This window comes from Colobus angolensis, unplaced genomic scaffold, assembly GCF_000951035.1.
Source record: "Colobus angolensis palliatus isolate OR3802 unplaced genomic scaffold, Cang.pa_1.0 Scaffold224, whole genome shotgun sequence".
NCBI lineage: Eukaryota > Metazoa > Chordata > Mammalia > Primates > Cercopithecidae > Colobus > Colobus angolensis.
Genome location: NW_012115422.1, coordinates 6,411,745 through 6,429,316, shown reverse-complemented (window position 1 = coordinate 6,429,316; position 17,572 = coordinate 6,411,745). Strand labels below are relative to the sequence as shown.

The 17,572-nt window shown below is 34.0% G+C and overlaps 1 protein-coding gene across 3 annotated transcripts in view; it reads left to right on the top strand.

Annotated features, from left to right (window-relative positions):
- The window catches only part of ZNF385B (zinc finger protein 385B), a 588,375-nt gene that overhangs the window by 495,881 nt on the left and 74,922 nt on the right, over positions 1–17,572 (top strand). For all 3 annotated transcript variants that reach the window (XM_011944057.1, XM_011944058.1, XM_011944059.1), the window contains one exon: positions 5,399–5,509. In XM_011944057.1, coding sequence (XP_011799447.1) covers positions 5,399–5,509 — 111 coding nt within the window. The remainder of the gene's footprint in view (positions 1–5,398; positions 5,510–17,572) is intronic.

Genomic DNA, 17,572 nt, shown 5'->3' with positions numbered 1-17,572 from the left:
TCACATGAGGCCAGAAGTTCAAGACCAGCCTGGGCAACATAGTGAGACCCTGTCTCTACACTAAATAAAACAAAAGAAAAATTTACTGGGCACAGTGGCACATGCCTGTAGTCCTAGCTACTCGGGAGGCTGAAATGAGAGGATCATTTGATCCTATGAGTTTAAGGCTTCAGTCATGCCACTGCCCTCCAGACTGAGCAACACAATGAGTCTCTGAGAATAAAATAAATAGTATAGATAAAAGAAAGTCCTGTACAATTCTCGAGTGGTCTTTTTGTTTTGTAATGGGGATGATGCCCAGTTCCCATCCCAGTGTTACCTGATGGCTAGTTAAATCCTTTTAAGACTCTTATAAGAATAGAACTCAAACTTCATGCCTCTTGAAAAGTATTGGGATAATTAAACAAGTTTACAATTCTATTTTCTCTGCCTAAAGTCCCATATAGCAAAATTTTCTAGAGTCTAAATATAATCTAGTATTATGTTAAGTTGCTCAAGCACACAGCCCCCATCTTAGATTCATCCTACCTTTAGTGAAGTGCTGCAGTGTGTTTATTTTCCCTGTGTCTAGGTTTCACTTGCAGCTGCATATTTGCATATGACTTTTTACACTGTGGAGATGTAAATTACTTTTTGGTTTACCCGGAGAAAGTAATGCTCTTTTAAAAAAAGTCACACAGATTTGTAGTCCTTGTAATCTTGAATACACCAAAAAAAAAAAGCTTGTTCTTATTTTGATATTGAAAATATAATAGATGGTGTGATAATGCCAGCTTCATTAATTTATTTTATAAGTACTACAATATAATTGTTAATTTGTCCGTACATGGCCTCCAATTACCTCCTCAATTCCTGGTAACAGCCGCAACCTCATCTTTCATTTTTTATTACCTAGCAGTTAATTGCACTAATAGGTCTTGCTTTTCATTTCTGCATGACTTTCATTAGAAAAAGTGGCAAGTGTTAACTTTTGCTACATTTTAGTTAGTGTTTCAGGCTTTTTACTCAAAGAAAAGCAAGGAAAATGGGTTTTTTAAAATTTTCATGTAATTGTGCTTCCTAGACTCAAAATTCCAGATGACTGCTTCTAACTTTTACTTTTTTAGAAAAGAAGAGGCTTATTTGGGACCAATAAATTTTGCCAGGTAAGGAATATTGGTAGCTAGATGTATGTGGTAGGGTATTTTTTTTTTCTTTAAAAAATCATCTTTAGTATTATTTCCTAATGAATTATAATTTTCTAAATCCATAGACAGCTTTTTTTGCACAATGTGAACTAACATGAGCTAATTTGACTACTTAATACGACATTTGTTAATGTAAAAGATATAAACATTTAAGAAATATTTTTGAAAGTACTTGTTCATTTTTAACAATCAAATGTCTGTGAGATGCCAAATGAATCTTTAAAAGTGGGAATTTGTTATGTAATTGTAATACCTCCAATAATTTTTGAGTAGTCTACACATGAAATCATTATGATATAGAAACATAGTTTTGACTATACTAAAATGAGTTACTTGCATTTATCACATTTTAAATTTATGATAATATTTTTATTAATCCTAAACTTTTTTTCATCCTGAAACTTGGTGATAGAAGAGAAGAATTATCATCGATTTAGTTACATGCATCTCATTATAACCACAGCGAACTGGCATTGCACTAACAGAGGAAAAAATTTAAGTTAACATAAACTGATATCATCGTTATTTTATCTAGCTTTTAGAGCATTGTACTAATGCTAAGAACAAAACTTGAGAATTTTACCACTCTATAGTTTTTTAAAAAGTATCTGAAAGCCTTCTTCATTACTGTCGAATAGGGATCCCATTGAAATGACTTGAGTATTTGTAGTTATTGCATCAGAGGGCAAATACTCAAAACATTAGTTTGACAGTGTCTGTTTCAAAATCAGATAAAGTGACAAGTGGGACATTCTTTTTTATTCCAGTTAAAGTCTCTATTCAACTAAATCATGTCTCCCCAAATGGCATTTAAATATGAAAATATAACTATAGAATTTTATGATAAACAGCAGAAGAAAAGAGATTTAGACTAGAAGAAAAAGAGAATCTTTTCCAGAAACCTTAAGGAAATACAGAATTAAGAGGAAAATGGAGAAAATCTGTTCCAAGTGAGATAGATGGGGGGTACAATATTGATACAATTAGTGATAAGTTATCCAAAGGATGAAAAGGCAGAAAGAGTTAATGATAAGTAGCAAAGAAGGTATAAAAGGGCTGTGGTTATTTAGTTGATTTTATGAGAAAACTTAAGATTACTTATATAAACTGGAGGAGCCAAATCTGGGGAGAGTTTCATGAAGGAACCTCCTTAGTGTGGTCTGCTTTTTAGAGAGCAGATGGATGGAAACTTGCCTACCTTTCTATTTGGAGTGCTCAGCCACAACTCACCTTTCAGGATGGAGAGCTCTCAGCCTTGGGGACACAAAGGCATATTTTCAGGCCAATGTGGTACAAATGTGAGATTTCAGCAGAATAAAACTATTAGGGGCCAGGCACAGTGGCTCATGCCTGTAATCCGAGCACTTTAGGAGGCCAAGGCAGGCTGATTGCCTGAGGTCAGGAGTTCGAGACCAGCCTGGCCAACATGGTGAATCCCCATCTCTACTAAAAATACAAAAAAAAAAAAAAAAAAAAAAGAGAGAGAGAAAATAAAAAAAATAAAAATAAAAAAAACTATCCAGGTGCGGTGGTGGGTGCCTATAATCCCAGCTACTCAGGAGGCTGAGGCAGGAGAATTGCTTGAACCCAGGAATCAGAGGTTGTAGTGAACTGATATCGCACCACTGCACTCCAGCCTGGGCCACAGAGCAAGACTCTCCCTCAAAACAGAAACAAAAATAAAAAATTATGTAGGCAGCTAACAATTTTTAAAACTTAATGGGAATATTTATATTCAAAGATCTTGCTGGAGCTGTCAATAGATACAATAGTCTACTAAAATAGTCTACTAAGAACTTGAAACTAGATATTTGTAAATGTATCTTTTGTCTTTCTATGTTTGGGCATGAAAACAGCTAGGATATGTGGATTCACTTTGAGGAAAGTTTTAATTTTGATGTTAATTTCAATATATTTTTTGAAAAGAGTAATAGGAAAGTGTACATTAATTCTATGATTTGTTTTTTTAAATGTACTTTAATTTGATTTAAAGAAAAATATTAGTGTGTGGATGTGGCAAAAAATAATGAGAATAGCATGCAAAAAACTGGTATTTGGGAAATAGTCGTATAGTTTAACCCTATGTAGTTCACATATCACCAGATGGGAAGTATTTTTCAGAGCCTGAGATCAGAAACTATCTCAATAAAATGCTCTTGTTTTTTAACTTTGCAAAACAGTGGGCTTTTTTCATCCTGCCAAGATAAGTTAGCCTGTTTTATTTTTAAGCCTGCCTAAACTGATTCACCATGTCTGGTAACTGTCAGAAAGTATAGTTTCATATTTTGCAAATAGATAGATTAGATATAAGTATTTGTGTTTGTGAATAAAATAAGAAAGTGAACTAGGAATTTATTTTCTGACTTTTTGAGATTTTCTATCACATAGTTTTTAAAATTACCATTCTCATTGAATAAAATTTAATATAATCAATTATGACCTTCAACAGTATGAATCCCTAGATTTTCCAGTAATGATATGTTAGATTTAGTAGTTAAACATAATACTATTAAGAAAGTTTTTTCTTTTTTACTTATTAAATTATCATACATAAAATTGACTTTTTGAGAGGGAAAGTTCTGTGAATTTAACATATATACAGATTTGTGTAACCATCACATTATAATTAGGCTATCTCTCCAGAAAACTTCCCCCTTAGCATTTTTTTTTTTTTAAGATGGAGACAAGGTCTTGCTGTGTTGCTCAGGCTGGTCTCAAACTTCTGGGCTCAAGTGATCCTCCTGCCTCCACCTCCCAAAGTGCTTGGATTATAGGCATAAGCCCCTGCACTTGGCACCCTCTTAAAATTTGTAAGTGTCCCAAACCACCATAACTGTTCTTTATAATGGGAATACATTGTCCTGTCATCTCTCTTGAAATTGTAGCCAAAAAATAGGTTAATTTATTATGCAATACCTCTTTAATCCATTTGCCTTTCTAATGTATTTAGCTTCTTCTAATTGCTAATTTTGCATTTTGTCGATTTATAATCATGATCAGAGATAGTACTCATTTCTCTTCTCTGTCAAATATTATCAACTAATCCAATCTTAATCTCTAACGTCAGGAGATTTCCTAGACAATGGTGTCAGTGGCTCTGTCCTCGTTCGTATTACATCTGTTATGTAATGTTTTGCTCGTCATCTGCATTGTTTTTTGAACTGCCAGTTGTTTGATGTAAATGCTGGAGATTATTACCTGGAGTACACAAGAGAATCACGGCTGTGTCTCTTTTCATAGGCTCTGCATATCTAGGTGTTGCTTTTCCCGAGTGTTTTGATGACTTTGTGCCATACTTTTTCTATTTGAGTACTTGTATCACTGTATATTTCTCTGAATATGTATGATACATGCAAACCAAAAGGGGAAAATCACAAGCTATAAATCAAAACTTTACTTGATTAATATTTAAACAAGGGTTGCATGTCAGCCAATCTGTTTTAGGCATTTAAGTGTACAGTTGTGACATGCATTTTCAGTAGAATGAATTTCAGTCTATAGCACATGAAAGTTAACAAATTATTTTAAATTATGTATATTCAGTCAAAACTTTCTGTGCTCTGGTAAGAGCCTGTCATTTATGACTTTACCACAAATCAAAACTTACCAAGCATAAACATATTTGTAATAATTGTTATTGACATCATTTGGGCCATCTTAAGTATTATTACCTCATACAGGGAAAACATTAACGTTTTTAGCTGAGCATAGTGTGGCACACGCCTATAGTCCCAGCTACTCGGGCAGCTGAAGCAGGAGGATCCCTGGAGCTCAGGAGGTTGAGGGTGCAGTGAACTATGATCACACCACTGAATTCCAGCTTGAGCAACAGAGCAAGACCCTGTCTCAAGAAAAAAAAAAAAAAAGTTAATTTTAACCCTGACCTTTGGATCTTAAGTTTTCTTGTTTTATGATTCTTCTAAGGTTTTTCAAGGCTCCTTCTATAGAGATAAGGTTTCTTGGAATATGGTGATTCTCTTGTGGCCTTTTTTGAGTTGTGTTTTCAAAGCCGTTTTTTGTTTTCATTTTTGTCATTTGTTTTCATTTTTAATTTTTGGAGACAAATACATTACTATTGAATGAGATTCTTTATTATCTTTGTTTAGGAACTAAAAGTTTAAACTATGGAATATTTCAACTACTGTTATTTGCTCACACTATTGTCTTCTCTTAGAAGTTACAAATAGACTATTTTCTCATTTGTTCTTCAGATGGATCCTGTGCAAAAAGCAGTTATTAACCATACATTTGGAGTATCCATTCCCCCAAAGAAGAAACAAGTTATTTCTTGTAATGTCTGTCAACTTCGCTTTAACTCGGATGTGAGTATCACCTTTTCATTATTCTCTGTAGTTTGTCAGAGCTAAAAGTCTGATTGATCTAAATATGCACATTTCTTCATATTTACATACACTTTAGCAGCCACTCCTACTGGTAGCCCACTTATTTCAGGATGCCAGATTTCCAGGAGATTTGGGTTCAATGCTTAAAACTTGAACAATAGAGTATGGTTGGCCCTCTGAATCCACAGGGTCCATATCCGTGGATTCAACCTAGCTCACTTTGAAAGTATTTTTTAGAATAACATTACAACAATAAAAAATAATACAAATTTTAAAACCAATAGAGGATTATAGATAATAGTCTATAAGTGGCTAATATCAAAAATTAAGAATTTATCTATGCAGTCAGTCTCAACTATACCATTTTACAGTTAATCTCACTAATTATATTTACTTGTGAAAATGCTTGAATATCAGAAAATATGAAAAAAGTTTTAAAATGCAATGAAGATATTTTAAAAATTAAAATGCAGTAAATGTGGAAGAAAACCATTTTTACTATTAGCTATCAAGTGCCACATTTCCTATTTGTGCCAAATTTTGTTAAATACCTAAGAGAATTATTAATTTCTTATATGATTTACATTTTCCCAGAACATAAAATACAGAGAAAGTTTCATAAACTATTTTATCTGGCAAGCATAACCATCCTGCTAAGAAAATGGAACAAATCACTCTCTTTTATGAAAATGGGTTTCCAAATTTATAAACAAAATAACAGGAAAGCAAAATAAACAATATTAGAATATTTGCAATATCCAATTACCAAGTAAAGCCAATGACCGATGTAAATCAGAATCTGAAGGCTGCGTATAATATGTGGTATTTCCTGAGTTACTTGACCCCTGTAGCCATTTTGCAAAGAGCTTGTTACAGAATTAGTGTTGTTTAGAAATACTAAAATAATAATCACTTTTGTTTGCATATACCATTAAATTATGTTTTGATAATTCTACATAGGAAGCATAATAAAAAATAGTAATTGGAAAAGAGATGTTTATCATGATTTATAAAATTATATTTAGTATAATTTTAATCAAAAGTCCAACAAATTTTTTGGTACATCATAAAACTTCCTGTTCAGGAATCAAAATGTACCTAACTAAACTGAGAAATGTACAGTGTTAATTCATTTGAAGTCTTAATATTGTTAAGATGTCAGTTCTCCCCCAAATTGATCTATAGATCCAGCACAATCCTGATCAAAATTCCAAAATGCTTTTTTATTGTAGAAAATGGCAAGCTGTTTCTTAAATATACATAGAAAAGTCCTAGAACAGCGAAAACATTTTTTAAAGGACACATTTTGAAGACTTAATGCTTCCTGATTTTAATACTTACTCTAAAATCTACAATAATCAAGACTGTGAAATTGCTGAAAGGATGGTAGACACATGGATCAATGGAACAGAACAGAGTCCAGAAATAGACTTGCACCAATATAGTCAGTTGATTTTCAACACAGTTGCAGAGTGAATTCAATGAAGAAAGCCTAATCTTTTCAACAAATAGTGCTAGAAGAAGTATATTCATATGTAAATTCAAAAAATGCCTTGACTGCTACCCAATACAAAACATAAAAATTCAATAGGATCATTCATAAAATAAAAACTTTAAAAAACTATTAAACTTGTAGATGAAAACAGTAGAAAATCTATTTGGCTTTGCATTAGGCAAAGATTTCTTAGAAAATAAAAGGTGTGAATATTGATATATTGGACTTCATCAAAATTTAAAACTTCTACTCTTCAGAGACACTGTTACACTATTAAGAAAATGAAAAAACAAACTATAGACTACTAGAAAATATTTTACCTGCTTAAGAAATTGCATACAAATATATAAATAACTTATAACTCAATAATAAATGATAAAATGGGAAAACAATTTTAACAGGCACTTTACCAAAGAAGAAATATGAATGATTAATAAGCACATTTAAAAATGCTCAGCATGTTTAACTATTAAGGAAATACAAATTAAAACCAAAATCAGATACCACTACACCTATTAGAATGGTGAAAATTAAACAAATTGATAGGATCAAATGGCTAGGATGAGGAGCAACTGGACCTCTCATACACTGTTAGTGAGAATGCAAAATGTTTTTTGAAAACAATTTGGCAGTTATTAATAAGAAACTTTATAAAGTTATACATACATTTCCCATATGACCCAGCAATCCCACTTCTAAGTATATCCCCAAGGCAAATGAAAACATATATTTATCCATATGTGCAGCTTAAAGTAATTTTATTCATAATTGCCCAAAACTGGAATTGACCCAAATGTCCATCAACTGATGAATAAACAAACTATGTCTAAGCCATACAATGGAAATAAAGAAACAAAAGTAAATAGAAATAAAGTAAAAGTAAAAAGTAAGTAGTGATACATGCTACAACATGGATGAATCTCAAAGGCAGTATGCTAAGTGAGAGAAGTAAGACACAAAGACTATATGCCGTATGATTGCACTCAGAAAACTTTCTGCAGATGATGAAACTATGGGGATAGTCAGATCAGTGGTTAACAGGGACTGAGGGTTAAGTTAGGGAACTGACCACAAGTGGAAATGCAGGAAACTTTTTGAATGATGAAAATATTCTGTAACTTTATTGTTGCGATGTTTACATGACAGTCTTTGTTTTTCAAAATTCATTAAGCTGAACACCTAAAAAAAAATTTACTATATGTAGAGTATACCTTAGTAAATCTAACTAGAAAAAATTAATGATATGAGCCACAAAATATTTTATAAATAAAAGACTAATTTATGATAGTGATATAACTACTAAATATATTAAGCTACAATTTTACTACTAGAACGAAAGTATAAGACTTTTATAAGAACAGACACAATAATAAATACAGAAATAGATTCGAGTACATTTTACAGTATTGCTCAGTTATTATTCAAATTTTTATAGTTATACAGAGAAATCAAAGTCTGCTGTTATATAAATATGACATGAAAATGTTTACTACTTATCTGACCACTTACAAAACAAAGGCCCACCTAAAGACATGCTGCATCTTTAACACTGGCATTCTCACTATCAAAAGGCCAGATGCTTGAAAACATCTCTCAATACAATGCAAATAATAGATTTCAGAATGAAATTGCAAAAATCGTGCAAAAGATGCATAATTTTATGAAGTCCATTAATGTAATGTTAGAGAACTGCTTGGTTTAAAGCCACTGATAAATAAGGATTTACCTATTAGAAGAGTTAATTTAAGAAGAGTAAAATAACAAGGTTGATGATGGATAGATTCTTCAAAACAAGAGATGTTGAACACTGACTGAACAATAGGGGCTTAGGGACAATTATGAATCTCAAATTTAAAAATAACATATTTATAGTCCAAACCATGATAATATTAAAAAACGTATTGAGGCTGGGTGCAATGGCTCATGCCTCTAATCCCAGCACTTTGGAAGGCTGAGATGGGTAGATCACTTGAGTTTAGGAGTTTGAGACCAGCCTGACCAACATAGTGAAACCCTGTCTCTACTAAAAATACAAAATTAGCCAGACGTGATGGCGCATACCTGTAATCCCAGCTACTTGGGAGGCTGAGGCAGGAGAATTGCTTGAACCCCGGTGGCAAAGGTTGCAGTGAGTTGAGATTGTGCCATTGCACTCCAGCCTGGGCAACAAGAGCAAAACTCCATCTCAAAAAAAAACACACACACACACACATACACATTGAAAAAACTATCCCTTTCCTCATCTTCCCAACCTTCATGTCATTCCCTATTTGTAATCACTTTAATATTTTTTGCATATCTTCCAGGTTTTGCTTATGCAAGTATAACTAAGTATGACTACATATTCTTATTTCTTCCCTTTTCTATGTAAATAGTAGCATACTATTGACACTCTTCTTTGCCTTGCATTTTTTATGTAACAATATATGCTGGAGAATTTTTTCTATCAGAACATAGAGAGCTCCTGTACTCTTTTTATAGATGTGATAGGCAAAGATGCCCATATCCTAATTTCTGCAACCTGTTAATATATCTTACATAGCAAAGGGGAATTAAGGTAGTAGATGGAATTAAGGGAGCTAATATTCTGACCTCATGACAAAAGAATTGTTCTGGATCATCCTGTGGTCCCAAGGTAAACATAAGATCTTTAAAAGTAGAAGAGGGAGGCAGAAGAGGCAGTCAGAGTGATGCTATCTGACAAGGAGTCCACTGGCCATTGCTGGCTTTGTAAGGGAAGGAAGGAGCCACAAGCTAAGGAATGTGGGCAGCCTCTAGAAGCTGGAAAAGACAAAGAAATGGATTTTCCCTTAAAGCCTCCAGAAGGAATGCAGCTCTGCTGACTGGGCTCATATCAAGATGTTAGCCCAGTGAGATCCATGCCAGATTCCTGACTTCCAGAACTGTAAGATAATAAGTTTTTAAGCCACTAAGTTTATAAAAATTTGCTATGAAAGCAACAGAAAACGAATACAGTAGTTTATTTGTGGATGTTTCATAGTTTAACTCATCCCTTACAGGGGGGACACTTAGATTGGTTCCCATCTTTTGATATCTCCTAGATTTTCAGTCAGTAAATGGCAGAGCTAGAGCATAAGTCTGAATCTCTTGTCTCTAAATCCACAGTTCTTCCTATTATATTATGTTACCTCACATAAGTTTACTCATTTCCTAAGCGTTTACTGAACTCTTCCTGTATGATAAGCACTTTGCTAATCTCTACAATATGGCCTAAAATGAACCACATGATCTTTGGAAGGACCATTGAAGTTCTATAATTAATAATCATTTCCATGGTATCTGTCAGGAGAGTAGGATATAAACACCTCCATCTTACAAATCAACAGCTAAGACCCAGAAAGAATGACTATGAATTCTGTTTTTTATTTGTGTGATGGGTTGGGTTATGGAAGGCATAAGAATTTTTTTCGAGCCCCAGAATTACTCCAGGAGTACATCCACCTTTGTCTTGAGCTCCATTTGATGTCAGCCATTTTCTATGTACTTACTAATAGGGGCGTGGACATATGTGCACACATAAGCACGTGACCAGCAACCTCCTTGCTATAGCTCCAAAGTTCCATTGATAATAAAGAAAGAAATTAGATTTCTGAGTCATTCTTAGACTCTGGGCAGTAAAGCCACAAAGTCTGGATGGCAAATTCACAAATGTGACATATACATGTTCTTAGTGTTTAGTAATGGTGCTATAATCTGCATAACCAAGCTCTGAAGCTGAGCATTTTTTATTTGGGAGAGAGTTTATTATTTTATAATTACCCTATTTACATTTTAATGTAAGAATTAAGAAGATGCTCATCCTTATTTTTTAATAACATTTCTAAATCAGCCTGAGACTGAAATTGGCTTCACTCTTCAGTATAGAAAATATGTTTATTGAAAAATCTGGAAGGCAGATGCACAGTAAACAGACTGCATTTTGCAGTTCTTCATTATCCATATAAAATGTACCAGTCGGCTTCATGCATTAAAATTCAATATGACCTAGTTTAAGTGTCCTGTACCTCCCTTTGTCCAGCTTTTATCATCTCAGTAGAACTACCCTGTTGAAAAGGAAAATGCTACAGCTTTATTTACACAATACACAGTTGTGTAAATGAGCAAGCATTAATCACAAACATTTCCCAAATGAACCTTTACAAATTAACACCATTAACATTGCCAGGAAGCAGGAATTGCAGTCCAGGAATAATATGCTTTCCAACTGAGTCCCAGACATTTGCACAAATGTGTGTATCACCTCAAGCCCTACTTTCTTCCTGACTACCTTCTTTCTAACAAGGTATACCTAAGCTGAATGAGGCTGTGTAACCCTGAATGTTTCTTTATTCTCCAGTAACTGAGTATACTGCAACTGCAGTATGGTCATAAATTGATAAGCCTAAACCTGAATCTTTATCTTTTAGCTGGAAAATGCCATTTCCAGAGTTAATCTTTGCCAGGGAAATGAGCTTACATACACTTCAGAAAATTTTTTGAGACTAACATTTATCTCATTTTGGCTAAGTTGAAATTGGCAGATTCCAAATAATTTCTAATTTACATATTAGTTTCAATTCCTTGGAGGATAGTAGCAGAAGGATGAAAGAATGATTCTTACACAAAATCAAATCTTTATACAAAATTGAATCAAAATCAAATTCTTAAACAGATTCTTACACAAAACAGGGCAACTTGATTCTCTTAAATATTTAAAAACAGATATTGTATTATTATTATTAATATTGATCTCAGAACATAGTTTATTATAAATACCCTTAATGTATTTCTGAGTCTTTTATGCCTTATAGGCAAATCAAAATGAAAATATGGTGATCTTTTTAGTCAAGTTTTATATACTCTAAGTCAGAAGTTGACCCTGAAATTTTGGTACTCAGCATTAGTACCACAAGCAATTAAGCATGAGATACATTGTCCCTAAATGTTGACCCCATAGGCTTTTATTACTCATTTGGAGCTAGGCCATTTGATTTTTCAAATTTACATTATTATCTTTGAATGACATCATAAACATTGAATCACTTATAGTTTATTTTATTTTTTATGGTACCTCTAAGTTTGTGATCTGTTGATGTTTTTTATTTTGTTTTTTGGTTTTAGGTTATCGAATATCCCTATCTCTCATTTTAGCCTTCTGTTCTTTTTGCTGTGCCCTATATTCTCATGTCTGAAGACATAAGGTGAAAACCTCAATGCCATTTCATTTATTTACATTAGAATGATTAAGTACAAATGGACAGAAAATTAAGGGTAGAAGTTAAAATGGCAAGGTAACGCCTGTAATCCCAGCACTTTGGAAGCCTGAGGCGGGTGGATCACAAGGTCAGGAGATCGAGAACATCCTGGCTAACATGGTGAAACCCTGTCTCTACTAAAAATACAAAAAAGTTAGCTGGGGGTGGTGGCGGGCACCTGTAGTCCTAGTTACTCAGGAGGCTGAGGCAGGAGAATGTTGTGAACCCGGTAGGTGGAGCTTACAATGAGCCGAGATCGTACCACTGCACTCCAGCCTGGGCGACAGAGCGAGACTCCGTTTAAAAAAAAAAAAAAATGGTAGGGTAATCAACCACTTGTGTAAACATTTCTGTGGGTGACCTGACTGTGCTGCTCTTTACTATAAATCTCTGAAATTTCAGAAACTGCAGTGGTTCAATGATCTCCCTCAATTCCCATGTGCTACAGTTAGTGTGCAATTGATACATCCATAATACCACCTCACTGTGCATTTTGTGTCTTTGTCATCTTAGCAGTTTTCATTTGGATAAGGCCATTTAGGTTATGCCCTCCTGGGTCTTTCTGCCTATGTCTCTTCTTTGGTTTTAATTTTATTCCAATTTCCTGATTTCTTTAGCAGTTAATAAAATACAATATAAACTTGTATTTGTCTTGCATGAACAAACTTCCTCATCTACCATCTGCCATTTAGAAGGTCTTAGTGCTGTCTCAGCTAGAGACCCTGGCATTCTCTGTCACCCAGCAGAGACCTCAGCAGTCAAGAGATTAGGAAGGAAGCCACAACTTTGGGTTCCACGTAACTCCCTTTCCACATGCTGTTGGCTGATTTTGCATCTTCCTTTGCTGCCAGACCTAACTCCACCTCTCTCCACCAGCTGCCACGAGGCAGCAAGTCCCTGCAGCAGCTGTGTTTTTTTTCTGAGAAATCAGATCAGCTGGGAAACAGGAACCCCATTAGACACCATGTTTGAAGATGTCCCTTCCAGCAAAAGCAAAAGAGGCACACAGCTGCAAGGGTACCCACTTGGGTTTTCTGAAGGATCAAGCTTTTTATTTGTCATTATGTAACATTCTCCTAGGGGATTCCACATTTTGCTATTGACTGCCTGGTGCTTGCTTTTAACTCTAGAAATTCTATCTGCATGTTACATGTTTCTCTTCCCCTGTGTTTTCTTCTAAACTATCACATTTCTTCTTCCTTTCTTCTTTACTCAATTTTCTCTTCTCTCTCCTCCAACTCCTCTCCTTTATCACTTGTTCCTATTTTTCTGGCACAAAAATACAACAAATGTAATTTCCCCTGTCTTTCTTGGACATTTGTAATTTCTTTATTAAGCTTTTGTAGCTTAAAAACTGGATACATTGTTTTAAATCTAGAGTTATTTTACTTAAAAAGGCCTTTAGAAGGTTAAAAAATATATTGAGCATGTTATTTGAAACTCAAACCAACATACTATTTGAAAAATAAAGTTACCTCATATTTTCTGAATATTCAGACACTCTGTAGTTGATGGTACTTTACCCTAATGGGTTTGTCAAAAAAACTTTGAACATTCACTTTCATGAATATATTATACATTCACCTATATATGTATAGTCACATATATAAACATTCACCTATATACACACACACATATATATACACATTCACTGCCTGCCACACATACACATCTTCTGCGTTTCTCTTGAAAGCCCTTAAGATAGATAGCAACTTCACATATATGAACATATAGATAGCACATTCACTATATAAACATTCACATATATATACACACACACGTATATATACATACTCACTGCATGCCACACATACACATCAACTGTATTTCTCTTGAAATCCCTTGAGATAGATAGCAGCTTCTTTAGTGTATAAACTTGTAGCATATTTATATAATTCTAGATTATATATACACAATTTCATATAAGGAGTGCGTGTGTATATGTGTGTGTGTATGTTCAAGAATACTAGTGCCTAAACTATTAGATTTCACCTTTATAAATAGTAGCCTCCCATGCAAAAGCTAAATGAGCCAAGGAAGTTGACCCTCACAGAAAAGTGACTTTATGATAAGGGGATTTGGAGAAAGTCACATAGAAAGTGAACTCTGTAGCAGATGATTAAAGAAAGAGATAACCACAGTAGTGATAATCTCATTGCTGGGTTAGGAACCAAAAAGCTAGTTGCAAACTTTACATCTGCTGTTCAACGGTACAAATTGTTGAATAAATGAATAATATTGTAAGTTTGAAAAAACCAACTGATTCTGTCAAGAAAAATGATACTGAAAATAGAGGGAATCAATAGCATCAAATGGAAATCCAGAAAATGATAGCCTGCTTTTGTCAAACATTTTACATTTTTGCCATAAATAAGACTATTTATTATTGATTCTTAGGTTCGAAGAGTAGTGAAGCAGATAGGAAGTAATTAAAAGCATAAATCTCAGGAACTTGGGAAGGTAATTCTCTGCTCTGCAGACAGAGCTGACAAAATGATGAACATTTTTGCTTCAATATGACAGAAATATAGCATGATTACAGGGAGCAGGGACATATCATGCTAAAAGTTTCATTCAATAGCAGCTGTTTAACAAGCTTATAACAAAGTTCAGTCATCTTTTTTGAAGCATATAGTAGTCACTTATTAAATGTAAACTTGTTTCCAAAGTAGCACTATAGTATTATTTAAAAAGTCACAGCCTTTATCAGCATTACCTTATTATAAATGGATATTTGGATAATTTAGGATTGATATTAAGTTTGTCACTGAAAAAAAAAGTAAAGACTAGGTTAAATGTGAAGTTTAAAAAAGTGATTGTGATGGATCACGAGGTCAGGAGATGGAGACCATCCTCGTTAACACGGTGAAACCCCATCTCTACTAAAAATACAAAAAACTAACCGGGCGTGGTGACAGGCGCCTGTAGTCCCAGCTACTCGGGAGGCTGAGGCAGGAGAATGGCAGGAGCCTGGGAGGTGGAGCTTGCAGTGAGCCCGAATCGTGCCACTACACTCTAGCCTGAGCGACAGAGCAAGACTCTGTCTCAAAAAAAAAAATGATTATGATGATTCATAAAGGTTTATCAAATCCTTTATTTAACTAATGAGGAAATAGATAATACACATCATTCAATTTTTTTGGCTTTTCTTTAAATACATAGATGTCCAACATGATATGTTAATTATTTATATGTGTTCAATGATATTCAGAATTGATGATCAGCCTAATATGATGTTATGAAGAAAAGAAAATATGAACATTACTAGGAAAGTACCAATACTCACCCTCACTTATCATAATACAGTCTCAACAGAAAATAATTAAGTATCCATGATTCACCATCAAAACTGCAAGCTTTGGTTCATTTCCATTAAATATTAGTTTGCTGATCAAACATTAATAACCGCTTTAAAAATACTATGAGTTTTCTTTTTTCCTGTGTAAAATTCCTGTGTTAATAACTCTTTTAGTCAAAAGTAAAAGATTCCTGGAAAGATTTTTAAGTCATTTTGTCAGTAATCTTTCTCATCCAAAAGTTGTCTTGCCACTTGGGGGTTGGAAAAAGACTGTTGAGGGTTTGTGTATTTTCCTTCTTCACTTGGTATGGATTTCTTTAGTGAAGATTGGTTGCAGAATCCTTAACAATAAGATGTTTCATTAGATATTTGTGGTTTTGGATCCTTCAGCTGAAAATGTATTCAACATACAATTAAAAACAGGTAGAACTGGAACACCTGTAGCCTTCCAAAATGATCAGTTGCTGGTTTTAAGTTTAAATTAAGGCTTTATTTAAGACATACTTGGTTTGCTGTAGCTTGTCTTTTATTCAGTATGTTTGAGCAGGCAATTGGCTATAATTTTTACAATTTAAGACAAAAACACAAGTGAAGCTGAAAGGAACAAAAAAATAAGTTTACTACACTACTTTCAAGTAAGAGACCAATTTAATACCGTTTAGAACATTCTGCAGAAGAGATACCCTTTAGCTACTCTCATCTCTCAAGCAGCTCTTTAAATGAAGTGACAGCATTATGCCCTGGAAGCCAGATAACTTTAGTTGTGGCGGGTCAACATAAAGAGCAGTTTTTTGGGAAAGTCTGACTGACTGTAAGGAACTTTATGATATGTGGCTTGGGGATGGGGTGGAGGTGGAAACAGCATATGAGGAAGTATCACCTTAACCGATTTTAACATTTCAAGCTAAGAAGATGTTGTTGGCAAAATACTGTAGCTGGTTAACATGAGTTATTTAAGGAGAGTAAAAAGCAGTGAACTTGAACAGAGAATTAGGAGAAGAGAATCAAAGTAGTTCCTGCCTTGAAAGGAAGATCTGAAAAATACCCTCCTATACCTAACCAGCTAGGGAAATAAAACTAATACAATTATAAACACTGCTAAACTACATGATGTTAATACAGTAATATAAATTTAATTATAAATTTAGTAACGGAGACAGCACATAGGATAGAATAATCACACACGTGGAAAGCTAACATTTGATTAATGCCTTCTCTTCTGCCAGGCCCTGTACTAGGTATTCTCTATATGTTATCTTAGTATTTGCACAAAGATTCCTGGTAGAGGTAAACTGAGAAAGACTTGAGAGATGGTCAGGATATAAAGGAGAGGGAATTGAAGACATAAAATATTAGAGCTAAATCGGGGCTTGTTGAGGATATGGCCTATGAATAGGCTGCAGGGGGCCAATGGACTCCCTAAAACTATGTAAAATTTTGTGTGTCTGCATATCTGGAACCATGATCACTTAAGAGATGTGACTGAATCTTCCCTTCTCAGAGAATGAATGTTCCACAGCTTCCTTTGGCAACATGTTCTAGGATTTAATCACTTTTAGTTATTAATATTCCATCTTACCTAAATCTTTTTTAAAAAAATGAAAAGAAACCTTTGTCTTTATTTCTCTCACTTTAGTTCTGTATCCTAGGGCTCATAGAGAGCAAATGTTGGGTTCACTACTTAGAAAACAGATCAAGGACAAGGACCCCTGAGAATATATGACCCTGTTAAGGCTCTTACTTTGGGGGCTGAAAATATGATTCAACTCATGAATTTGTGCTTCCTTCAAATTAGAAAATGTGTTTTAGTTCTAAAAAATAATAATTTCATTACTTTATCAGTTGTATACCTAACATATCTGACACTCCCATTGCAGGTAATTTTTAATACTCCCTCCTCTCTAGGAAAAAGGCATTTTCAGAAATAATTGTGAAATTACAGGACTAATAACAGTAGCCACAAAGAAACTCATAAACTTTTTTTTTTTCTTTTT